The sequence below is a fragment of the Podarcis bocagei genome (assembly GCF_964188305.1).
Source record: "Podarcis bocagei genome assembly, chromosome: 12".
In the NCBI taxonomy this organism is placed as follows: domain Eukaryota; kingdom Metazoa; phylum Chordata; class Lepidosauria; order Squamata; family Lacertidae; genus Podarcis; species Podarcis bocagei.
Window position 1 is genome coordinate 60,724,475 of NC_138137.1, and position 26,185 is coordinate 60,750,659.

General features: G+C 46.4%; 2 protein-coding genes across 4 annotated transcripts in view; both read right to left on the minus strand.

Annotated features, from left to right (window-relative positions):
* Positions 1-26,185, minus strand: part of LOC308569663 (GTPase IMAP family member 7-like) — a 162,793-nt gene that overhangs the window by 75,387 nt on the left and 61,221 nt on the right. The window contains exon 2 of one of the 3 annotated variants that reach the window (XM_081163859.1): positions 25,633-25,648. The exons of 1 other annotated variant lie outside the window; for it this stretch is intronic. The gene's annotated coding sequence lies outside the window, so the exon portion shown is untranslated. Of the gene's footprint in view, positions 1-25,632; positions 25,753-26,185 lie in introns of those variants that run through there. One more of the 3 variants, XM_081163862.1, reaches the window with a different exon arrangement.
* Positions 227-26,038, minus strand: LOC308569454 (GTPase IMAP family member 8-like). Its single transcript, XM_081163376.1, has 6 exons — positions 25,598-26,038; positions 23,524-23,585; positions 21,890-22,599; positions 3,771-3,899; positions 2,119-2,143; positions 227-1,089 (listed from the first exon to the last, which is right to left on the minus strand). Exons 1-6 carry the CDS (start codon positions 25,906-25,908, stop codon positions 320-322), a joined length of 2,007 nt encoding a protein of 668 aa, XP_081019502.1. The 5' UTR covers positions 25,909-26,038; the 3' UTR covers positions 227-319.

The window sequence follows — 26,185 nt, forward strand, 5'->3', positions numbered from 1 at the left end:
TACTGGATCATGCAGTGCCAGCCAGCTCATCCCCAGTGCACCTTGGAGTACTTATGGTGTAATGGGGAGAGGAGGCTAATACAAATGTCTCTATAATATAGGAAGTGGAGAAGCACATGCTCTATTGTTCCTGTTTGTCCAGAGTCACAGGGGCATTGCAACTGATACAATGGCAAATAAAATACTAAGCAGGTGATTCTTAGCGCATTGCACCCAGACAATCTGGTTTGTTCATTAGTTTATTTGTTTTTCTCCTGACACCTCATAAGAAGCTGGTGGGCTGGCTTTAAAAATCCCCAGCTTTGCTAAAGGGGAGATATTAAGAGAAACGATTACAATGGTAATGTAACAGGTAAAGCCCTGCACTACACACACATAAGGTGATAAATATTTTTGTGTAGCTGACACCCTTGCGAGCTTTCCCTTCCCCCTCTCCCTTGGCCCTTTTCCTGCCTTCTGCCATGTAAGATCCAAGCGCTGCCTCCATGATGGGCGTCTCCAGGTATGGCCTTGCATTCCCCTTGACCATCTCCAGGACCATCTCCATCAGCTCAGAGACCTGGTCCTCCCGTTCTCCTAATGCCGCCCTGTTATTAAAAGCGCAGAAGCGCCCCCCGCATTCTTGGACCAGCTTCCGGACAGCCTCGTTATCTGACTGCATCACGTAATCCCGCAAGGAGTCGCCTTCTAAGGCTTCCTTGCGGGTGAACAAGAGGATGGTGTGCTTCATGGCCTCTGTCCCAAACATCTCCCGGACTCGCTGGGCTGCCTCCTCGTCCTCCGCGGTGAAGCGGCCCACCTGGGTCACAAACACGAGCGCGTGAGGGCCAGGCTGAGAGAGGTCAAGGCAGCGCTTGGTCTCCTGGTCCAGCCTTTCACCGCAATCTGCGGTGCCCAAAATATCCGCTGTGTCAATCACGGACACAGGATGGCCTCTCCAAGTGCAAGACGCCCTTTGGCAGGACAAGGTGGTTGTCCTGGCCTGAAGTTTCGAATCAAAGAGCTTCTGGCCAAGGATGCTGTTTCCTGTGGCGCTTTTGCCGCCTCCAGTCTTTCCCACAAGGACGATCCTCAGTTCTCTCCTATTTCCTGCGGGTTTTGAAAGACAGCAAAGAGCTGGTCAGCAAAAATATCAGAGCAACCACTTCTGCTGGGATCCCTCTTAATATGCGATTGTTGAGAATTATATTGTTTTCTGATCCTCAGAGAAACTGAATGCATATGGAAAGCGTACACATGTATAAATAAAAGCAGAAGAAGAACAGATTGGGAAACGTTTGTGTACACCTGATAAATTCAGCAGTGTAAATAAGTTTTGATGGATGCAATAATGGAATACTGAATGGTTTAGTTTTTTGTAAAATATGCAGGGATTTATGATATGCAAAATGAACCATGGAAAGAGAAGAAGGGAAGTCACTGATATTTTAAGGATGTTAAAATGAGTATTTTAAATTGTAAAACAGAAGTGTGTGTGTGTGTGTGTGTTTATATAGCACCAAGGCATGTAAAATATCACACAAAGTACCGATGATGATGATGATGATGATGATGATTTGTATACTGTCCCTCATCCACAAATCTCAGGGCACATATAAACAATAATTATTCAAATGACTAGCTAACCAAGAAACCATAAATAGTTCCAGAGGACCATTGGTATAAACATCTATGCAAGTATATTTCATACTTCTGCACAGCATCTTGTAACTGAGCATGAACCAAACAAGTTCGTTTCATAACAGGACAGCCGGGAATTGGAATCTGTTCCTCTGGGGGCATCTTGAATTTGAACAAGCGCTAGTTCCTTTTCCAGATTAACTCTCCAAGCTCTGGTCAGTGCAGGCAAGAATGAGCCGGGCGAACCAGCGGCCTGATGCAGCCGAGGGCATCTTTCCAGGTTCCTCCAGATGTGCGTCAGGATGGCATCCCAGCCAGGCACCGCCCACCTCCCCAAATCCCAAAATATTACACATTGGTATAACAATATTTTTTCTGCAAATAAATAAAATAAACGTCATTGGGGTGCTGTGAAAAACTCCTGCGAAATAGATCTGGAATAATCCACCCCACCCCAAGCAGTCAATCTGCCTCTGAGTCACTGGAACCCTTCCTTACCTCCTCTGGTCCAGTCCATCTTCCCCTGAAAAAAATGGCAAGAAATCAAGATGATCTTCTCAGGCAGCCTTCCATCTGCAAACCCAGCACCCCACCCCTAGTTCAGACATGTGGCATCTCAAAGGAGAAACAGCACATTGCAGACATAAAGATGTTCAGAATATTTTGCAAGCAATGAGAAAGGAAATGCCCACTGAAATGTGCCCAAACGCTGTGGCTCTTTCCTCAGGTGGCACTTCAACAGAATTCAATTAAAAACGTAATTATTATTAATTTCAACTATTATTTTCACGTATTGCAAGCAGAAGAACACCCCCTCACCCTGAAGAAAGCGCCTGGCAAACATCAATCTAAACATATAAGGCTTTATATGACATAAAGCCACATAATAAAACATCAATTATGTGTTTAGATCTGTTGGAAGCCGCCCAGAGTAGCTGGGGCAACCCAGTCGGGCGTGTGGGGTTCAAATAATAAAATTTATATTCTGGTGGAGTGTTTGCTTAATTTATTCATTTCATAAAAATATGCATCCCTTGATTGTAAAAAGAAAAGAAAAAAAGAACCTCAAAGCATTTTGCCAAAAGATAAAATCACCATTAAGAAGAATTAACAATGACTTAAAAGCTGAGTTTAAAAGTTAAAATGACAAGACCTAAGAACAGATTAAAAGTCTCGCCAGCTTTCTAAGCATCTGAATAGGCTTGTCTAAACAAGATTAACAGGCCGTCCAAGTGTCCCTATGTTCTAGGGACAGTCCCAGATTTACACGAGCCCCTCTGGTTTCAGATGTGATCCCAGAATGTCCCGCTTTTCCTTAGAATCATAGAATTGGGGAGTTGGAAGGGACCCCGAGAGTCGTCTAGTCCAGCCCCCTGCAATGCAGGAATATCCAGCTGCCCCAAACGGGGATCAAACCTGCAACCTTGGCTCTAACCAACAGAGACATCCAGGCTTAGGATGTCCCTATGATCATCAGAGAAATGTTGGAGGGCCTGGAGTTGCGGAACCCAGGAGCCAAGGAGATAAGTAACTAGACAACCTTTAGCAGACATCTGGAGAGGGAAGCTGTTTAATGTTTGGTTATGCTTTTATATACATGTTGGAAGCCTCCCTGGGTGTCTGGGGCCACCTAGTCAGATGGGTACAAATAATACAACTATTAATATTATTATGGGATAGGACGTCCCTATTTTCATTGGGTAATGGTTGGGAGGGTAAGGAATAATTTCAGCAAGCGCCAGAAAGAGTACAGTGTCCCTGACAAACACAACCCTGCAACGCCCCTGTTCCTGTTTGTTGTGGAAGAGAAGCTCCAGTTTGGCGCACTCTGAAGCCACAGTCGGTCGATCAGCCTTTAAGGATCCTCCACAGGGATCCTTCCTTGCCTTTTGTTGCAACAGGCTAAACCCAGCTGCTGCCTCCCTAGGAAGCTTGAGGGCAGGGACCCAGCCTGGTATGTCTGGACATATTTAAGGGAGCTGCTGCTTCTGAGCGAGGAAGGTGCGCCCAGGAGCGCGGAGAGGCTGCCCAGGGCTGCGGGACAAGGGGCGTCTCCCGGGTCCTCTTGCAGCAGGGGCTCCCTTTGCAACCAGATCCTTCTCTCCCTCCTTCTCTCCACCACTCGGCCCTTCCCAGATGGCAGACCTCACCTCCTCAGCTGCTTCTGCGGATCCTTCCTCCTCCCGCGTCGTCTTCCACGCCGGTTTGAGTTTTCCTGCAGCGAACGGGAGCGAGAGACGAGCTGCTTCTCCGAAGGGAAAATGAAAGTAGCAGCAGAATTAGGTCCTCTTCTGCTTGGAAGGAGCCGGACAAGATTTCCCCCCAGTGGATGCCTGGAGAACCAGCAGCTGGTTTGGGCGGTGGGTGGCGGCGTCGGGGGCTTTTCAGCTTAGAGAAAAGGCGAGCGCACGAGAGGGTCGCAGAATCAGAGAATTCTAGAGTTGGAAGGGACCCGAGGGTCATCCAGTCCAGCCCCCTGCAGTGCAGGAATATGCAGCTGCCCCATCGAACTTGCAGCCTTGACATCATCAGCACCATACTAGACTGAGAAGTGCACAGAATGATGCCTGGCAGGGGCTGAGGGGGACGAGTCTCCTAATATTCAGGGTGTTCTCACAAAGTGTAATGCTGGTGGTCAACAAAAGAGCTTCAAAGGCTCAAGGCAAATCTTTAAAAATGTAGTATAAACACCGACAACTGGGAAACACTGGCCTGTGAGCGCTCCAGTTGGAGAACAGCCTTGACCAAAGGTGTCATGTACTTTGACGATGCTCAAACTCAGGACGCAAGGGAGAAACGTGCTAAGAGGAAGGCACGCTTGGCAAATCCATGCCGTGATCAACTCCCACCTGGAAGCCAATGTCCCCAGTGTGGAAGGACGTGTGGATCCAGAATTGGCCTCCAAAGTGACTGTTAAAACCGTGTTTATGGAAGACAATCTTACTCGGTTACAAGGGATCGCCAAAAAGAAAGAACATTCAATAATAATAATAATAATAATAATAATAATAATAATAATAATAATAATTTATTATTTGTACCCCGCCCATCTGGCTGGGGTTTCCCAGCCACTCTGGGTGGCTTCCAAAAAAAAATTAAAAAAAATTAAAATACTCTAATACATCAAACATTAAAAGCTTCCCTGAACAGGGCTGCCTTCAGATGTCTTCTAAAAGTCTGGTAGTTGTTGTTCTCTTTGACATCTAGTGGGAGGGTGTTCCACAGGGAAGGCGCCACCATCGAGAAGGCCCTCTGCCTGGTTCCCTGTAACTTGGCTTCTCACAGTGAGGAACCGCCAGAAGGCCCTCGGTGCTGGACCTCAGTGTCAAGGCAGAACAATGGGGGTGGAGACGCTCCTTCAGGTATACTGGACCGAGGCCGTTTAGGGTTTTCAAGGTCAGCACCAACACTTTGAATTGTGCTCGGAAACGTACTGGGAGCCAATGCAGGTCTTTCAAGACCGGTGTTATATGGTCTCGGCGGCCGCTCCCAGTCACCAGTCTAGCTGCCGCATTCTGGATTAGTTGTAGTTTCCGGGTCACCTTCAAAGGTAGCCCCACATAGAGCGCATTGCAGTAGTCCAAGCAGGAGATAACCAGAGCATGCACCACTCTGGCGAGACAATGCGCAGGCAGGCAAGGTCTCAGCCTGCATACCAGATGGAGCTGGTAAACAGCTGCCCTGGACACAGATTTGACCTGTGCCTCCATGGACAGCTGTGAGTCCAAAATGACTCCCAGGCTGCGCACCTGGTCCTTCAGGGGCACAGTTACCCCATTCAAGACCAGGGAATCCCCCACACCTGCCTGCCTCCTGTCCCCAAAGAACAGTACTTCTGTTTTGCCAGGATTCAGCCTCAATCTGTTAGCTGCCATCCATCCTCCAACCGCCTCCAGGCACTCACACAGGACCTTCACTGGTTCTGATCTAAAACAGAGGTAGAGCTGGGTATCATCTGCATACTGATGAACACCCAGCCCAAACCTCCTGATGATGGGGGAGAGGACAGAACCCTGAGGCACCCCACACGTGAGAGCCCAGGGGTCTGAACACTCATCCCCCACCACCACTTTCTGAACTCGGCCCAGGAGGAAGGAGCGGAACCACTGTATAACAGTGCCCCCAGCTCCCAGCCCCTCAAGACGGTTCAGAAGGATGCTATGGTCGATGGTATCAAACGCCGCTGAGAGATCCAGCAGAACTAGGAAACAGCTCTCACCTTTGTCCCTAGCCCGCCGGAGATCATCAACCAGTGCGACCAAGGCAGTTTCAGTCCCATGATGAGGCCTGAATCCCGACTGGAAGGGATCCAAATGGTCCACTTCTTCCAGGTGTGCCTGGAGTTGTTCAGCAACCACCTCAGCTCAATCACCTTGCCCAGGAATGGAAGATTTGAGACTGGGCGATAGTTGGCCATCGTGGCCGCATCTAAAGATGGTTTTTTAAGAAGCAGTTTAATAACCGCCTCTTTCAGCGGGTCTGGGAAGGCTCCCTCACGGAGGGAAGCATTCACCACCCCACGAAGCCCATCACCCAGTCCTTCCCGGCTAGCTTTTATAAGCCAGGATGGGCAAGGATCAAGGAGACAAGTGGTTGGTTTCACTCGTCCAAGCAGCCTGTCCACATCCTCGGGGGTAACAGATTGGAATTGATCCCACACAACTTGACTAGACAGGACTCTAGCACTCTCCCGCCCCGGCCCTGCTTCCACGGTGGAGTCTACCTCTTCTTGAATCTGAGCGACTTTATCTGCAAAAAACTTTGCAAAATCATTGTTGAGCAATGTCGCATGCATGATGTCATGCAGCATCACACAGCATCACACGCATGACATCATGATGTTGCACGGCATCACCCACAGGGACCCCTCGATCCCCTTAAGGAGATGTTTATTATGCTTACGCGTTTTTAGGATTGTATTTGACTCTTGTAAATGGCTGTGGAGCTTTTCCTGAACCCAATAAGCTGAGTCATGCTGATGCCTCTTCCCCCATCACTTTTTAAAAGATGATGAGGATGTCAATCTGCAGAGAGAATCGGGGGTGGACTGGGGGCAGTGGGGGCTGAACCCTAGGAAAGGAAAGGTCAGTGGGGCCCAAGCCCACAGGTCCATCTTTGTCCAAATGGCCTGCTGGCGGAAGGTGCCCATTGGGAAAGCCACCGGCTGAAGGTGGAGGTCCTGTCCTCCTTTGCCCAGAAGACAGTCCATGGCTCTGTGCTCCCTTGGGCCAGATGCATCCCTTCCTCCTCCTGCTGCCCTCAGCTGCAGCCACCATCTCCCATCCTCAGAGGCAGGAGCGGCCCAAGACATTTTGCTGCCTGAGGCAAAGAAGAAGATGGTGCAATTCCCATTCTCTGCATCAAACCTGACTCGGTTGGGAGTTGACTCTCAACACTGGTGATGTTCTGGCACATCGCACGGAACTCATTTCTTTTTTCTTTTTTAGTTTTCTATTTATATTTTTCAAATTTATACATTTCATTCGTTTTACAAACAATTTAACATTTCCAAATGTTGACTTCCTTCCCCCTCTTTCTGCGGTTCCTTAAATTATTATTTTTCAAAAATATATTCTGCATATCCAAATTCATTTAACTTGCTCATTTATTTATCCACTGTAAATATATACTCTTATAAAACGGCAGGGTTTTACAGTAATCATTACAGTAATCCTGCTAATGTTTTTATCTGTAAAAATTCAGTAATCCATTTCCATTCTTTTATAAAACAGTTTGTTATCCTGATTTCTTATTCTTCCGGTAAGTTTCGCCATTTCTGCATATTCCGTAAGTTTTTGCACCTCTTCCTCCTTTGCTGGGACTTCTGCTTCTTTCCATTCTGCATCCTCCACCCCAAGCCCATTAAGGAGGATTCCCTTGGCTCACATCTGGAGACATTTCCCCCAGGGGGCTTCAACCAGCAGCTGCACAAGCCTACCTAGCTACAGAGCTACAATATTTTGTAAATCCTCTTAAAAGTTCGTAGGAATTTGGTATATGCACTGGTGTTTTCTTGCAGAAAATACTTTCCAGTTAATCTGTCACCCTTATGTTGCAACCCTAAACCTATTTGCAAGTGAGCTAGCTCTGAATTGTTTCAGATTCCCTCACCCCCTTCACTATCCCATGCCCACACACCACCTCTTTGGCAATCACAGCTGCCCTCTCTGCCCTCACTTGGATACAGACCTGGACGGCCTTACGTGCTGCTTCTCTCGCCTGTTTTCCTGAACTTATTAGCATCAGGAGTCAAACATTTGATCTGAGTAGAAAGCGAAAGTAATTCTGCCATGGATTGGGTTTCCTCTGGCATGGTCAGACACACCGGCTGCCAGTGTCTGTCAGTGCTGGTAAACAAGCGGGTTTACAGGAAAAGCATTGGGAAGAAATGGGGGGGGAGGGGAGCAGAAATCTTGTCAACCATCAACCATTAAAAACTTCCCTAAACAAGGCTGCCTTCAGATGTCTTCTAAAAGTTTATTTCCTTGACATCTGATGGGAGGGTGTTCCACAGGGCGGGTGCCACCACCAAGTAGGCCCTCTGCCTGGTTCCCTGTAACTTGGCTTCTCGAAAGGGAGGGAACCGCCAGAAGGCCCTCGGAGCTGGACCTCAGTGTCCGGGCAGAACAATGGTGGTGGAGATGCTCCTTCAGGAATACTGACATCAAACAACAATGCCCAAGCCCCCAAAGAAGGAATTAACAAAATTAAATTAAATCGCTATGTATTTATTTTAAAAACTTTTATCATCCACTTCCTCTTGCTCAGTTCAAGGGGTGATAGAATCATGGAAATGTACGGCTGGAAGAAATCTAGTCCACCCCTAAGGTATCCCAGACAGACGGCCATCAAATCTCTCTTGAAAAACCTCCTACTTTTTAAAAAAATAATCTATATATAACAACAACACTCTTATTATTTGTACCCCGCCCACCTGCCTGGGCTGCCCCAGCCACTCTGGCTTTCATTCCTGAATACCAGCAGGCCAGAAGCCGAAAGCAGGACAGAGCACAATTTCGCCTTCAAAATTTGTTCTTCGGTCATTCTATCTGCTATAGCAGTCCCTATGGCTCCACCAGTTAGGCTATGTCACATACTGCAGAGAAAATTAAAAAAAAATCCCAGACCTAACCGAATGTCACCGGAACAAGACCTCCCTGACTTCAGGAGAAGTAACTTGTTTTGCCCCCCCAAATGAAGTACAACATAGCATGGTGTTTCTCAAAGGAAGCTATTTTGATCAGACCATTACTGGTTTTTGTTTAAGATTTGGTCCAGCTCTATTGAACCCCTGCAGGTCTGCAGATATGCAAGATGAAGGGGACTCTGCCCTCTGTTCTTTCCATAGTAAAACAACAACCCTGCCATGAATTAGGGGCCACCACCTGCCGTAGGAGGGGCGCGGGTGGCGCTGTGAGTTAAACCACAGAGCCTAGGACTTGCCGATCAGAAGGTCGGTGGTTCAAATCCCCATGATTGGGTGAGCTCCCGTTGCTCGGTCCCTGCTCCTGCCAACCTGGCAGTTCGAAAGCACATCCCAGTGCTAGTAGATAAATAGGTACTGCTCCGGCAGGAAGGTAAACAGTGTTTCCGTGTGCTGCTCTGGTTCACCAGAAGTTGCTTAGTCCTGCTGGCCACATAACCCGGAAGCTGTACGCCGGCTCCCTCGGCCAATAAAGCGAGATGAGCACCACAACCCCAGAGTGGGTCACGACTGGACCTAATGGTCAGGGGTCCCTTTACCTTTTTACCTTTTACCTGCCGAAGGAGTCCAGGAGAGAACTAATGAAACTCACAAAGTAATCAGGGTTGGCACCATCCTGGGCCCTGCCTGGTCTGCTCTCCCTCTCTCTCTTTTTCTTTCTTTCTTTCTTTCTTTCTTTCTTTCTTTCTTTCTTTCTTTCTTTCTTTCTTTCCAGTGGCAAACATCCAGTAGTTTATTGTTTTTATGGGTTTGTAACCTAAAACACAAAATAAATGGTATATGGCTTCAGCAGATGATAATAATAATAATAGCAACAATAATAATATTTTTGGAGAAATAAGGTAAATATGTTCAAATATGAAGTGAGGTGAGTTGAGGGGGCTGGGGCATGGGAGAGGGGGGCACCTTGGGGTGCTGATTGGCTGAGGGTGGGGTGTGGCAACCCCAAAGGCCTCAATTCTCTTCTGTTATTGGAGGGTAGAAATTGTGAGCCTCCGCACTATTTCTGCAGCACCAGCAAACCTCCTTTCCCTCTGCCCACCTCAAGGCTTTTCCCGTAAACCAAGTCCCTGTATAGTCAGTGGCAAGATGCCTTGGTCCAGCTATTTCTGGGCTGGGAGAAACCTACTTTCGTTTTCAAGGCAGATCAAATGCTGGTCTCCTAATCTCAATGATTCCTGGAAAGGAGGCAAGAATGGCAGCACACAAGCAATCCAGAAATAGGCAAATAATTGAGGAGGAGAAGTCACCGTCAGGTGGTGCTCAGGAAGCTGTTCCAAGTTGCTTCAAGCAACACTCAGTTCAGATACAGACCAGGCTCAACTTCCATATTATTTGTGGGTTCTGGTACAGTAGTACCTTGGGTTACAGACACTTCACGTTACATATGCTTCAGGTTACAGACTCCGCTAACCCAGAAATAATACCTCAGGTTAAGAACTTCGCTTCAGGATGAGAACAGAAATCGCGCGGCAGCAGTGGGAGGCCCCATAAGCTAAATGTTTGCAATACAACTTCTAGGAGCATTGTATGGAAGCAATAGGAAACTGTTTGCGTTAGCAAAGCAAAGGTAAAGAGGTATGTCTTCAGGATTAGGCAGGAATCATTCAATGCAACTGATTTGCAGAAGTCATTGCCTCTCAATCATAGAGCACAATGTTGCTTTGCTGATCAAAATGAGAAAAACCTTGTGAACCACCTCTGTCTCCTTGAGGAAAAGTCAGTAACAAGGGTAAACTTTTTTTTAAAAATGAAAAAAAATATTTTTTTGCCTCCCTGTACCTATTGACAAATACTTCTTTCCTCACCTCCCCCCACAGCAGCATATATTCTCGTAATGTAATTGAGCACAGGTGGTTCTGGATGTAAGTGATGCGGAAGCCGCTCTTTCCCTCTTCCGCAGATGCAGAACATTGCACAAAATGCCCAGATGATCATCATCCAAACAAGGACAGAGATCAATGTGTCCCCAAGATTATAACCTTCCTGGCTTATGGAAAACATTTGGGGATCATCTTAGCTCCCATTGTCCTCTTTTTGTCTTTAACAGCAGGGAGTGTGTTGGATCTCAACTTGGGATGTGTCCAACCAGATTTGGTGTCCACCTTTTAATAGGCTAGGATTTTGTGCTGCTCCATATCCCCAAAGCAGCCATTTTGTGACTGGCAGGGGCACCAGCTCCTGGGGGCCGAGACCTTTTGTCCCCCTCCCCCATATTATGGGTGGTATGGACACCCTGCTAACATTCAGAAAGCATGGAGGTGGAGTGTGGAGCCAACAGTGGCCTAGCTCTGGCCTCTGGCTCCTCCTCTTCCTGCTGTGGAAGGGAAGGAGGTTCAAAGCCCCTCCTGTCGGTGGTGGCCCTGGGAGGAGGAGAGGCAGAGTCACTGACCACTGAAGCCACACAGCAGCTGCATTCATCTCTGCCCCCAGCTCCTCCTGACGTCGTGCCGTCGCACACACGACGTTGGCCCCTCCAGTCGCTTTCACAAGCTGGCGCCTCTGGTGACCAGCACCCACAGCACTTTCTCAGAATTCGAAGTGTTCCCAGTGGTCCAAACCGTTGGGTGACCCCTGGTCCACAGCATCGTCCTCATAGTTCCCACCTGAAACAAGAACCGCAACATTAGTCATTCATGTATTATTATCCTTCATGCTCCAAAAGGGGTCATCCACCCCCCACCCCCGTTTCTCTCTCGGCATTATTGCACCCCACAAGCACATTCCACACCGCGAAAAGTATGTGAGGAGGCTGCAGAGCTGAGCCAGCGAGGAGTGGAGCCCAGGAGGCAAAGGGCTGTGGCCAAGGGAAGAAGAAGAAGAAGAAGAGTTTGGATTTGATATGCCGCCTTTCACTCCCCTTCAGGAGTCTCAAAGCGGCTAACATTCTCCTTTCCCTTCCTCCCCCACAACAAACACTCTGTGAGGTGAGTGGGGCTGAGAGACTTCAGAGAAGTGTGACTGGCCCAAGGTCACCCAGCAGCTGCATGTGGAGGAGCGGAGACGCGAACCTGGTTCCCCAGATTACGAGACTACCACTCTTAACCACTACACCACACTGGCTCCCTGTCCTGAGGCATCTTCCTTCAGCTCCTGGGCCTGAGGGTCCCCATCCCAGATATAGGGCACTGTTAGCCCTCTAAAAAGAACCTTTCTAGAGGAAAATAGAGGACACATTGGCCAACTTCAAGTTTTAACTCTGGATCGCTCTCTACCCATGAAAAAGAGGACGTGTCCTGGAAAAGGAGGACATATGGCAACCCTGCAATGCCCATCTCATTCTGTATTAGGGAGAAGTAATAAATCCAGGAACCCTTTTCCTGTTGGTGACAAACAAATGCCCTTTTCACTCTCCTTCATTGGAAGTAGGAGCAGGATAGGGCAACTCAGCTGTGGACTGCCTTCAGGTGGTGCAGGGACTCTCAGGTGCAGCTTCTGGGCTGCCTCCACCTTTATAATATCATTATAATATCATTATACTTCTTTCAGCAATTTCCTGTTTCTGAAGACTCTTGCCCTTGTGCCTGCCAGCATGGACATGTGGATTCCTGACCATTTGGGCTGAAGAGGAATTGGCATCATGCACTTCCATGTGTGATGTGTTTATATCAGTCCTCTTTTTCTAGAAAAAGAGGTGCCAGAAGTTCTCCCCATAAACACCTCCCTCATTCTCTTAGAATAGCAAAGGTGCTCACCTGAGAGGTGCCAGAACTGAGTCCCAGTGAGTTCTCACTGAAAAAATGTCCCGGTTTCTATTATTTTGTTTATGGAAATGAATAGGTCACTAAGACCAGAAGTGGTGTGAAAAGTTTAGTAGCAAACCCAACAAAAATTACAATAAATTAAAAAGTATAGAACTTATGTCTGGCTCCTCTCCACAAATAATATGGAAGTTGAGTCTGTTCTGTATCTGAACGGAGTGTTGCTTGAAGCCACTTGGAACAGCTTCCTGAGCACCACCTGATGGTGACTTCTCCTCCTCAGATATTTGCCTATTTCTGGATTGCTTTAGATCAGGAGGTCAGCATTGGGATTAGGAGACCAGCATTTGATCTGCCTTGAAAACGAAAGTAGGTTTCTGCCAGCACAGAAATAGCTGGACCAAGGCATTCTGCCACTGACTGTAACAGCACCTGGTTTACGGGAAAAGCCTTGGGGTGGGCAGAGAGAAAGGAGGTTTGCTGGTGCTGCAGAAATAGTGCGGAGGCTCACAATTTCGACCCTCCAATGACAGAAGAGAATTGAGGCCTTTCGGGTTGCCACACCCCACCCTCAGCCAATCAGCACCCCAAGGTGCCGTCCCTCTCCCATGCCCCAGCCCCCTCAACTCACCTCACTTCATATCTGACCATATTTACCTTATTTCTCCAAAAATATTATTATTGTTGCTATTATTATTATCATCTGCTGAAGCCATACACCATTTATTTTGTGTTTTAGGTTACAAACCCATAAGAGCAATAAACTACTGGATGTTTGCCACTGGAAAGAAAGAAAGAAAGAAAGAAAGAAAGAAAGAGGGAGAGAGCAGACCAGGCAGGGCCCAGGATGGTGCCAACCCTGATTACTTTGTGAGTTTCATTAGTTCTCTCCTGGATTCCTTCGGCAGGTAAAAGGTAAAAAGGTAAAGGGACCCCTGACCATTAGGTCCAGTCGTGACCCACTCTGGGGTTGTGGTGCTCATCTCGCTTTATTGGCCGAGGGAGCCGGCGTACAGCTTCCGGGTTATGTGGCCAGCAGGACTAAGCAACTTCTGGTGAACCAGAGCAGCGCACGGAAACACTGTTTACCTTCCTGCCGGAGCAGTACCTATTTATCTACTAGCACTAGGATGTGCTTTCGAACTGCCAGGTTGGCAGGAGCAGGGACCGAGCAACGGGAGCTCACCCAATCATGGGGATTTGAACCACCGACCTTCTGATCGGCAAGTCCTAGGCTCTGTGGTTTAACTCACAGCGCCACCCGCGCCCCTCCTTCGGCAGGCGGTGGCCCCTAATTCATGGCAGGGTTGTTGTTTTACTATGGAAAGAACAGAGGGCAGAGTCCCCTTCATCTTGCATATCTGCAGACCTGCAGGGGTTCAATAGAGCTGGACCAAATCTTAAACAAAAACCAGTAATGGTCTGATCAAAATAGCTTCCTTTGAGAAACACCATGCCCCAGCCCCCTCAACTCACCTCACTTCATATCTGACCATATTTACCTTATTTCTCCAAAAATATTATTATTGTTGCTATTATTATTATCATCTGCTGAAGCCATACAAAAATATTTTCTCCAAAAGCCATACAAAAATATTTTCTCCAAAAGCCATACAAAAATATTTTCTCCAAAAATATTATTATTATCGCTATTATTATTATTATTATTATCTGTTGAAGCCATATACCATTTATTTTATGTTTTATGTTACAAACCCATACAAGCAATAAACTACTGAATGTTTGCCATTGCAAAGAAAGAAAGAAAGAAAGAAAGAAAGAAAGAAAGAAAGAAAGAAAGAAAGATTACTTTGTGAGTTTCATTAGTTCTCTCCTGGACTCCTTCGGCAGGTAAAAGGTAATAAGATAAAGGGACCCCTGACCATCAGGTCCAGTTGTGACCCACTCTGGGGTTGTGGTGCTCATCTCGCTTTATTAGCCGAGGGAACCGGCGTACAGCTTCCGGGTCATGTGGCCAGCATGACTAAGCCGCTTCTGGCGAACCAGAGCAGCGCACGGAAACAGTGTTTACCTTCCCGCCGGAGCGGTACCTATTTATCAATTTGCACTTTGATGTGCTTTCGAACTGCTAGGTTGGCAGGAGCAGGGACCAAGCAACGGGAGCTCACCCAATCGTGGGGATTTGAACCACCGACCTTCTGATCAGCAACTCCTAGGCTCTGTGGTTTAACCCACAGCACCACCCGCGCCCCTCCTTCGGCAGGTGGTGGCCCCTAATTCATTGCAGGGTTGTTGTTTTACTATGGAGTGAACAGAGGGCAGAATCCTCTTCATAGAATCATAGAGTTGGAAGAGACCACAAGGGCCATCGAGTCCAACCCCCTGCCAAGCAGGAAACACCATCAGAGCACTCCTGACATATGGTTGTCAAGCTTCTGCTTAAAGACCTCCAAAGCAGGAGACTCCACCACACTCCTTGGCAGCAAATTCCACTGTCCAACAGCTCTTACTGTCAGGAAGTTCTTCCTAATGTTTAGGTGGAATCTTCTTTCTTGTAGGTTGGATCCATTGCTCCGTGTCCGCTTCTCTGGAGCAGCAGAAAACAACCTTTCTCCCTCCTCTATGTGACATCCTTTTATATATTTGAACATGGCTATCATATCACCCCTTAACCTCCTCTTCTCCAGGCTTAACCTCCTCTTCATCTTGCATATCTGCAGACATGCAGGGGTTCAATAGAGCTGGACCAAATCTTAAACAAAAACCAGTAATGGTCTGGTCGAAACAGCTTCCTTTGAGAAACACCATGCTATGTTGTACTTCATTTGGGGGGCAAAACAAGTTACTTCTCTTGAAGTCAGGGAGGTCTTGTTCCGGTGACATTCGGTTAGGTCTGGGATTTTTTTTTTATTTTCTCTGCAGTATGTGACATAGCTTAATTGGTGGAGCCATAGGGACTGCTATAGCAGATAGAATAACCGAAGAACAAATTTTGAAGGCGAAATTGTGCTCTGTCCTGCTTTCGGCTTCTAGCCTGCTGGTATTCAGGAATGAAAGCCAGAGTGGCTGGGGCAATCCAGGCATGTGGGCGGGGTACAAATAATAAGAGTGTTGTTGTTATATATAGATTATTTTTTTAAAAAAGTAGGAGGTTTTTCAAGAGAGATTTGATGGCCGTCTGTCTGGGATGCCTTAGCGGGTGGACTAGATTTCTTCCAGCCGTACATTTCCATGATCCTATCACCCCTTGAACTGAGCAAGAGGAAGTGGATGATAAAAGTATTTAAAATAAATACATAGCAATTTAATTTAATTTTGTTTTGTTTTGTTTTTTTAATTAATAAACTTTTATTTTCAATATTCACTCTTTTAAAATCACAATAAGAAAGTAAAAAAAAAGACATCGCAAAATAAACAGATGTAGACAATAAAATATCAAGACGTAAATACATTTCTCCAAAAGTATTAATTATCATAACATCATTCTGACTTCCCTCCACCACGATTTAAGCTATATTCCATTGATACCCTTCTTGCAGTTCCTTCTTTCTACCTTTATCTTTACTTCACAGATTCTATAATTCACCTACTGTTATTTTAATGTTACCTAAGTTTTTCTCCATATATGATATAAATTTATTCCAATCATTAATAAAGATTTTATTACTCTGATGCCTGATCTTCTGTGTCATTTTTGCTAGCTCAGAGTACTCAAATAGCTTGTTTTGCCATTCACTAATAGTTGGGATTTTAGATGATTTCCAGTTCTGTGCCAACAGTAGTCTAGCTGCTGTTGTTGCATACTGGAACATGGTTTGATCTTCTTTTCTAATCTCCTCACCGACCATTCCCAGAAGAAATGCCTCTGGTTTTTAAGGAAATGTGTATTTCAGTATCTTTTTCAATTCATCATAGATAGAACCCCAGAACCTCTTCACTTCTTCACATGACCACCACATATGATGGAAGTCGCCCTCTTTTTTTTTTACATTTCCAACATCTTTTGTCTCCAGCGATTTAATTTAATTTTGTTAAATCCTTCTTTGGGGGCTTGGGCATTGTTGTTTGCTGCCAGTATTCCTGAAGGAGCATCTCCACCACCATTGTTCTGCCCAGACACTGAGGTCCAGCTCCGAGGGCCTTCTGGCGGTTCCCTCCCTTTCGAGAAGCCAAGTTACAGGGAACCAGGCAGAGGGCCTACTTGGTGGTGGCACCCGCCCTGTGGAACACCCTCTCTGCAGATGTGAAGGAAATTGTGGGAATGTTTAGGGATGTAGGAGAGGATATATTGTCTGATTATATCCTTATCCAACTTGTGTTAAGAAGTTCCCCAATTTCAGCAGAGTAATACATTCCCCTTTATTTTAAGTTTGCAACGGCAGCGTTTGCTCAGGTTCGCTAAAACCTCTATAGTAACTATTCTGGTAATTTCCCCTTATTCCCTCATAAAATAGAAGAGACGACACAGTCTTTTACAAAAGTATAAAAAGAGTTTACTCACATTCTGTTCACAATCAGATCCCAGAAGGCAGACTTAGCTTAGAAAAGTAACACACACCTGAAAACTCTCTCATAAGAAGACAGTCCCTTTGTCCTCTCTTAGAGCATCTTTGGCTAAGCAGATGTTGCTTCTTTGATGCATGTAGTCAAAGAGAGAGAGATGGCTGCCCTGCCCTGTGCTTTTGTCATTACCTGCACAGGTGAGGCCACACCCACCTCTGGTCACATGCAGAGGAAGTCTGTCCCAGCCCAGAAGGAAACAGGAAGTTGACCTGCTGGCTGGACAAACATCCCTCCCCATGTGTAAACATGTTCACTCTAGGAATGTTGTACTTGACTGCTCTTGTGTTTCACATCCCACAGAAATAATCAACCACCTGACTTTTAGAAGACATCAGAAGGCAGCCTTGTTTAGGGAAGTTTTTAATGTTTGGTGTTTTATCGCTTTATTATTATTATAATAATAATATTCTGTTGGGAGCTTCCCAGAGTGGCTGGGGAAACACAGCAAGATATATTATTATTATTATTATTATTATTATTATTATTATTATTATTATTATTATTATTAATAATAATATAATAGTAAATAATAAAACAAAAATAATAATAGTTGGTGATGATGATGATTCTTCTAACAGTGCTTCCGTTGACCTATGACTGGAAGAACTGCAATAACGCACCTAAAGCACTCTGGTTCCCAAGACGGACAAGATTTCTGCTCTCCCCCCCCCCCATTTCTTCCCAATGCTTTTCCTGTAAACCTGCTTGTTTACCAGCACTGACAGACATTGGCAGCCGGTGTGTCTGACCATGCCAGAGGAAACCCAATCCATGGCAGAATTACCTTCGTTTTCTACTCAGATCAAATGTTTGACTCCTAATAAGTTCAGGAAAACAGGCGAGAGAAGCAGCGCATAAGGCCGTCCAGGACTGTATCCAAGTGAGGGCAGAAAGGGCAGCTGTGATTGCCAAATAAGTAGTGTGTGGGCAGTGGCATAGCGTGGGGGTGCAGGGGGGGCCGGCTGCACCGGGCGCAACATCTGGGGGTTAGGGTTAGGGGGCGCAAATCCACGGGTTAGGGGGCACAAATTACTTGCCTTGCCCCGGGTGCTGACAACCCACGCTACGCCACTGTGTGTGGGCATGGGATTGTGAAGGGGGTGAGGGAATCTGGAACAATTCAGAGCTAGCTCACTTGCAAATAGGTTTAGGGTTGCAACTTAAGGGTGACAGGTTAGCTGGAAAGTATTTTCTGCAAGAAAACACCACTGCATATACCAAATTCTTACAAACTTTTAAGAGGATTTACAAAATATTGTAATATTCAGCCTTGGAATATGTCAAGTAATTCAGGAAAAGGTGGGGAAGACGCGAGTGCTTGGATGAGTTAACTGCCCAAATTTTGTTGCTAAAAGTTAGAACAACTTGCAACACCAGCAGCTCTTGTCAAATGTCCTGATTTCAGTGGCAATCTTCCCGTTTGAGTTGCTGTTGACAGAGAGATTTAGGGATTTTGTGTGTTTTTTAATGGTAATCACCCTTTGCTCTTGGAACTGGCTGGTTAGTTGTCTAGAGAGTGACTTGGTGGTAGCAAGAGAAATGTCTGCTTGTTTGGTTTTGGACTCTTCCTTGTTAAGTATTAAGAAAGATGCCTGGAAAAGGCTCCCGTTTAGCAGGTCACATTGTTGGCTGCCTAAATAAGCTTTTCCTCCTGGCTGTTGCTTTCTGTGCAAAGAAGTTTCCAGGGACCATGGGAGAGACCTATTCAACCCCTCGCACCCTCTGCAATGTCCTGCAAACGTCTCCCTCTCCTGATATTTCCCACCCTGTTTTCCCCAGCTAGGTTCCAAGGCAATAAGCAAGAGAGTGAAATGGTGGAATCTGGAGGACGAATGAGGAGTTTCAGGAAGAATTAAGCTACGCTCTCCCTCCAATGTTTCCGAACACCAGTTTCTGGAAACCATAGGAGGGGAGAATGTCATTGTGTTCATGTCCTGCTCCTGGGTTTCCCAGAGGCATCTAGCAGGCCACTGTGAGAACAAGATGCTGGGCTAGATGGGCTGCTGGCCTAATCCTGCAAGCTCTTCTTATATTCATTCTTCCTACTGTCCAGTTTTTTAGAAGACATCTGAAGGCAGCCCTGTTTAGGGAAGTTTTTAATGTTTGATGTGTTATTGTGCTTTTAATATTCTGTTGGGAGCTGCCCAGAATGGCTGGGGAGGCCCAGCCAGGTGGGCGGGGTATAAGTCAAAAAATATATTTATTTTACTTTTATTACTACTACTATATTACTACTGCACACATTTGCAAGCATGCCTGTGTTGCCTCACACTGTGTCCTACATTCATTATAGAGTTGTGTGTGAAATAATTACTGTGCGTAGCATTAAGAAAGGTTGTCCACGGCATCTCTCTGTTTGCCTCTCAGATCTGCCCTCCATTTCAGCCCTGCTGCCTTGGGTGGAAGCAGAAGGCAACGGCCAGGCTTCCTTCCCTTCCCAACATTTGATTTAATGTTGTTGATATCTTTGCATCTCGCAACTGTGGGGAGGGAGGAATCCGGAGGGAGCCTGTGGAGCATCAACCCTTGCCTTGGTTCCCATTGGCTCCTCTGCTGAGTCCGACCCTCACCCCCTCAGCATGGCTAATTCCTCTGTGGGTCAAGCTGCCTTTCTGGCAGGTGCACTGCTGTTTACTGAAGCTCTTACTGAGGAAGCATTTAAAGGAACTCCGCAGTTTGGAAAGGATCAGCCAAACCCTTCACCTTTGCAGCTTAAAGGAACTGGGTGGTGGTGGTGGTGGTGAAGGAGGAGGAGGAGAAGAAGAAAGGGATCCCAGAATCAGGGAAATAAAACTCTGAAAATTCAGCTGAATGTGGTTTTTTACAAGCTCTGTAAACATACTGCATTTTTTTTTTGCTGGAAATCTGCATTCACAATTCACACAAGTGTATATACTGAAGGTTAGCAGGTGTTGGTTTACACATTTTCAAAAACTGTGAATGAGGAAGGTGTGAACTGAATTGAATTCATCCTTGATTAATCTTGTTAGCAAACTGCAAACTGTCCCTTGCCCTGCCTTGCCGATAAGCTGGAGGAAAGAGCTGCTGCTGAAAGCGCCCCATCTTTGAAAAGGGGGTCTACAGAGCCATACGTTTCACAGGGAGATGGAGAAATACCTTTAGACCAGGGGTGTAAAGAAATCAAAACAGTCCTTATTTATGAAAATGAACTCACCCTGGGGAGGGGGCAGGGAAAGGATTGGACAAATAACTCTCCCACCTTCGCTTCCATTTTGTAGCATGGGAATGTGGGGGCTTCCACAATATCATTTGGAGGGCTGGCCCCAAAGGATGTAAAGTCATTAGGGATTCAGAAACACACTTCTTCCAGCAGCCGAGCTTATCTAAGTGAGACCTCAACAAACCAAGCTTAACTATGTTTAGCTTCTCAGTCTGTATTGTGTGTGAAATAGGGATAATTTTGTGGCAGAACATACAGGGCTTTCCCATCTCGCCCTGTCCTCAGATTCTTCTTAAAGGAGGAAGAGCACTCTACTTATGCTCAGAGGAACACAGCCCTTAATTTTTTCTTTTAATATAGAAAATAATCATAAGCAAAGTGAGCATTTAATATGAAAAACCCCCATTCAGCAAATGCGCTGCGGAATTCACAGTATTCTAGCACTGGTAAAATTGTACTTGCAAGAGATTCATGGCTGGATCAGGGCACCAGAAAGTGAAAAACGATAGGATGTTTTGATTTCCATGTTTCTGAAGTGGTGTTTGTTCCCAAAAGCAGCCTATCTGCACCAAGACAGCAGTCCTAATCCTAGATGCATAGCAGTAAATCCCACTCAATTCAGTGAGGCTTACTCCCAAGTAAGTGGCATTAGCATTTCAGTCTTAATCTGCTGAATTTTGAAAAGCAATGAAATGCACTGCTCATTTCTGATCTTTTGACATGGAAAGAAGCTGTCTCCTTTTTTGCTTTTGCATTGAATTTTTTATTATATTTCCACAGCAAGCATTACAAGCGCAAACAAGAAAACATTGTTCAATACACAGGTGTGTTGCATATTTAAATACATTCAGGAATTACTTCATAGCGCATGTCAATTTCCATCCACCTGAAAGAAATTTAGAAGTGATGGCTTTTGTTAATTCTGTGAAATTTTTAACTGTCTTCTCAAGTTAAAGTCTGAGCATCTTTGCTGAAGGGGGGGTGGGGGGAGAACCACCTGGATTTGGCTGCCTGTTTTTCAGCATCTCCAAACTTAATAAAAAAGTAAAATTAAATTTAAGTTTCCTTTCCTCCCCCAGCACTAAAGTTTTCTTCACTTTCAGCTAAACTGTCCCTCCCTTGGGCCTGAGTGAGGGAAATGAGTTAGAATGACAAACTTAAACTGAACTGTGAAATTAAGGTAGGGAGAATGGCTGAAATCCTAACCCGACTAAGTGGGAACAAGACTTGTCAAATTCAGTGGAACTTAAAGCCCTTAATTTTGAAAGGCACCATGCAAGGAAGGTGGTTGAATTGTAAATACATGTTGATCAATCGAGTGTCTATTGTGTGCTATGAAAAAAATACTTCAAACTATATGCATTTCTGCATTAGTAGATGACAAAATGGAATACTGATTTGTGCAAAATAAACCAATTGCAGTGGCTGAAAGTACAAGTGGAAATCAGGACAGACGGAGGCATTTCAGCACATCCCTACCGAGAGTGAAAATGTTCTGGTGTTTAATATGATCCTTCTCACTAGATGCATTACAGTAAGTTGCATATTGAGTCTTCTTTCTTTCTTTCTTCTCTTCTCTTCATGAATTTCCCTTTCCACTTCCCTTCGTATTTCCCTCTTCATCCTCTCAACCTCTTCTCATTGTACTTATTAGAGTATATTACATGGTGAGTGAAATGAATATAATAAATCATTTACTGCCTTGGCAGCTACTTCCTTTTCCACCTCCTCACGTATTTGCCTCTTCATCCTCTCAATCTCTTCTTTATCTTCCTCTAGCATGTCTTCCGTGTAGCAGGGAGCTGCCTTGTTCTTTTGGACCAGGTAGTCGATCATCTCAAGCAGTTCGGCCACCTGCTCCTCTCTTTCCTGCCCTTTTGCCTTGTTGTTGAAAGCCAGGCATCTCCCGCCACACTGAGCGATCTGGTTCTGCAGATCCTGGTCTCCCTCCGCCAAGAACTCTTTGAAAGGCCTACCTTCCAGCTCATCCTTGCGGGTGAACAAGATGATCATGTAGTCCTTGGCTTTGCAGCTGAAGATCTTCTGGATTAACTGAGCAACGGCTTTCTCCTCCTTGCTGAAACGAGTCAGTTGCATGACTTGTATGAGGGCATGGGCTCCTGGGTAGATGTACTTCACGCAGGTCTTGATTTCCTTGGAGGTCACATCTTCTGGAACATTTGTGTCGAAAAAGCCAGGTGTATCAACCACCACAATTCTCCTACAACAAATGACCGTGTCCTCTCTCTGGCACTTTGCTGTCACTGAGGAAGGGGACATGAAGGATGAAAACCTTTTGTCCCCCAGGATGGTGTTGCCTGTTGCGCTTTTCCCAGCTCCAGTTTTGCCCACCAGGGCGATCCTCAGTTCTGCAAGAAAGAGGCAAGAGATGGTGAGCAACTCTTCTGCATTGTCACAGAGGCCAGAGAGGAAACTGAGGAGAACATGGGCACCACCCCTCCCCTGCCCATCTCCATCACCCAGGAGCTGTGGGGAGGGAGAAACAAATCGGTCAAGTTCTCCTTCCCTCAGGTTCTCATTTCTCCAGACTGAAGTTCAGTTCTCCATTTTTTGGCATGACAATCTGTACACATTTTAAGTGCATTTAACCCAATACATGTGCACTTATTCCCACTATAAACATTTCTGCAAGCAATTTCCCGTAATACAATTCATTTCTCCACAGATATATGCAAATTTGTGTGCATTTCCCCCTGTTCTATGCTTTTTCATATATATTTTCATATATATATATTGATTGAACTGCATCTTTTAGCTCGTGTAATAATTGGCTACCTTTCACCCCAGGGTCCCAGGGTGAGTTACAACAATTAAAACACAAAGTTAAAAACAGGCTAAAATTACAGAAATAAGACAGGTGCTAAAGTTAGACACCTCAAGCTTCAAAAGAGGTGCCCCTTCAGCATTTGCCAGAAGCTGCACAATAAAGGCTCCAGGTGCTCCTCTCTGGGGCAGAAGTTCCACATCTATGGGGCCACCACAGAGAAGGTCCTGGGCTGCCACAATCACTGACCTTTTGTAGGTGGTAGAACAACCAAGAGGACCCCTTCCCCCAATCATAGCACCCAAGAGGGTCTGCAGGGAAAGGGGGGGGGGTCTTTCAGGTATTGGAGACACGAATCATTTCGGTCTTTAAACACCAATGTGAGCACCTTGAATATGGTCTGGAAACAAACCATGAATCAAGCTAATGTCTCTCCCATGGTTACATTGATTCCATCCAACACCGTCCAGGAATCTGCAAGAATGAGATAAAATCAGCTCGGTCTTACCTGTGCTTTTCCCAGCCATATTCAGACCAGCAGAAAAAATCACAAGCCAATATTCAGGATTTCTAGATTGGAAGCAAAAGGAAACAGAATCAGCCAATGGGGAGCTTTCTGTATTAGGCAGAAATGTGTGCCCCCCCCCCAAGAAAAATCTGCCTCACAGAATTCTTTTTCCAATTTAGAGGATCTTCCTAAGTGTCCACTGTCCCAAATATTTGGCCATCATGTGTGTGTTTCACTCTTTTTGTGTTCCATGCCACCCCACTGGCTCATGTTCAGAATAAGACACACGACTCCCAGATTCTGACTAAAACGTCACACCTATGTAGCAAATGTAAAGCATCTCTGCTTCTTCCAAAAGACACTTTAGCTCAACCTTTGGTGAGGCTCCAGAGGATGAGATGACAGTCATGGACTTGTGGAGCAGCCATGATGGCCCCTTCAGACTCACAGGTGGCATCTGAAGGGAGTTTGCTGCCTTCGTATTTGATATGTTTCTCCATAGGATACATTTCTCTGGGGAGCCATGGGGCCACCATTTCCCTCCAGTATGTGCTGAAAGGAAAGGATGTCTTGGGGAGAAATGGCAGGTCCCACAAAACAGGAATGGCCCTCACTGACGGCTGCCCCAGAATGGAGACTGGTCAACTGGGGCAAGAGGGACACTGCCCCACCCAGCCCCCACTTGCTCCTCCTTCCTTCCTTCCTTCCTTCCTTCCTTCCTTCCGCTCTAGGGTGCAGCTGTGAACATCTTCCTCCTCCTCAGCCTCAGAGTTGCCTTGGTAGATGTCAGTAGAGAGGAGGATGGGCACCACAACAGAGAGAGTTGACTCCGCCCATCAGTGGTTCTGGCTCCGCCCATTCTTGGGCTCCCTGCCTCCCACCCCTCCCCCAGTCTGAATGGCCACCCCTGGGACTGGGACTTTCTTTGCCTCAGATCCCAAGATGGAGCTGGCTTTGGCTCACTGTCCAAAGCTCTGGATGTCTTCTTCCCCACTGAGGGAAATGGGAAAATGCCTATCACCTTCGCCCCTCTCCGTTTTATTCCCCTCTGAACCGAGTCCCTGGTCCACACGAGAGAGAGAGAGAGAGAGAGAGAGAGAGAGAGAGAGAGAGAGAGAGAATAACGCCCGTCAAGCGCAGCTGCTCTCTGACAACGCGGAGAAGAAGGTGCGCTTCTCTTTCTGCGTTTGGGAACCCCAGACGTCGCCTTGCGCAGAGTGGGACCCTTGCTCCGTCTGGCGCAATGTCGCCTGCACTGACTGGCAGGCGCTTCCCAGGCCCAAGTCTCTCCCCCAGCCCCACCTGGAGAGTCCGGGGGTCAAACCTCGGACCTTCTGCATGCAGGGCAGCTGAGCTGATTCTCCCTCCTGGCGAAAGACTCCCTTGCTCTGAGTTTGAGTGCAGAAGGGCTGGAGAGAACAGAGGAGGGAAGGGGGAGAGTTCACTTTGACCGGCAAACCGAGGTCTTGATCCCTGAATTATTTTCCCAGCGCCCTCCAACCCTCCTTTCCCGATTCCCAGTGATTTGGAAAGAGATGCCAACGAAGGATTGATTTTTCAGAGAGGCCCTTTCTCTTTCCTCTCCTTTTTCTATCCAGTTCAATGGAGAGATTTCTTTCTTGCAGGGAGTAGCTGTGTGCCGAAAAATCCCTGGTGTGGGGCAAAAGAAGTCATTTCCATTCCTCCCCCCCTACTGACCTTTTCTTTGTCTTTTTGTTCCAACCCCCCCCCCCCACACACACACATTAAAAAATGGCAAAGGAAACACGACAGCTCTAATTTTGGGATTTGTCAGTCTCCATGTCTGCAAATTTCTGGCAATTTTGGCGGGGGGCGGAGGGGGAAAGAACATGTTCTTTTACAAATAAACTTTAAAACCCCTAGAAGGATGTTCCTGCAGATTGTCAGGCTCCTTTAACTGCCAATTTAATCAAAGGGAAAAGATTCATGATTATACACGCAAGCCAAAGTTTTGCTTCCGAGAGCTCTAACCCAGCCTCTAGCAACAAGTCAAACAAAGCGGACCTTGAGCATCTCTGAGGCAGGTTGAGATACAGAAGACTTAAAGTCAGACCTTGTGGCTGCTGCTCCCTGCTCCCAAATACCAACCTGTGGTCCGTCTGAGGTGTGGGTCTCCCTCCGTGTGGGTCTCCCTCCGGGTGGGTCTCCTCCTCCTCCTGCTGATGCTGCTCCTCTTGGCTGCTTCTCCCAGAACTGCAGGAGACCAAATGCAGCTCCTCTTAAATTTTCCTCCCAGAGGGCAGTCTTGTCCTCTCCTGTAGCCAATAGAAACAGATATGCAATTCCGCGAAGCTGTTTTGGCTTCTCAGAACATGATCTGGCTGCTAGCCATGAATGCTTTTGGGGTGGGTGGGTGGAGCTCATGCTTCCATCTCCATTTTATTCAGCTCAGAACAGAGTCAGCCATCGACAGAGAGGGAGAGAAGAAACTGCAGAGCAGAGGGACCATCGGACACGAGAGTCTTCTTCAAGCTCCAGAGGCACCACAAAGAAGGTACCGTTTCCTTTCTTGGCTTAGGAACATCTGAAGCTCCCTTTGCAAGGAGATGTCACCTGGCTCAGCCATGCCCCACCTGGAGATGCCAGCAGTTGAACCCAGAACCATCTCTATGCAAACCAGATGCTCAGCTGCTGAGCTGTG

What these genes read in the sequence shown, in the direction of transcription:
- LOC308569454 (XM_081163376.1), bottom strand. Translation starts at nt 25,908, where the DNA reads ATGAGCTCCACCCACCCACCCCAAAAGCATTCATGGCTAGCAGCCAGA. An exon ending in TATGGCTGGGAAAAGCACAG is followed by an intron (nt 22,600 to 23,523) that starts GTAAGACCGAGC and finishes TCTTTCTTGCAG; the next exon opens with AACTGAGGATCGCCCTGGTG. An exon ending in GATGGACTGGACCAGAGGAG is followed by an intron (nt 1,090 to 2,118) that starts GTAAGGAAGGGT and finishes CAAAACCCGCAG; the next exon opens with GAAATAGGAGAGAACTGAGG.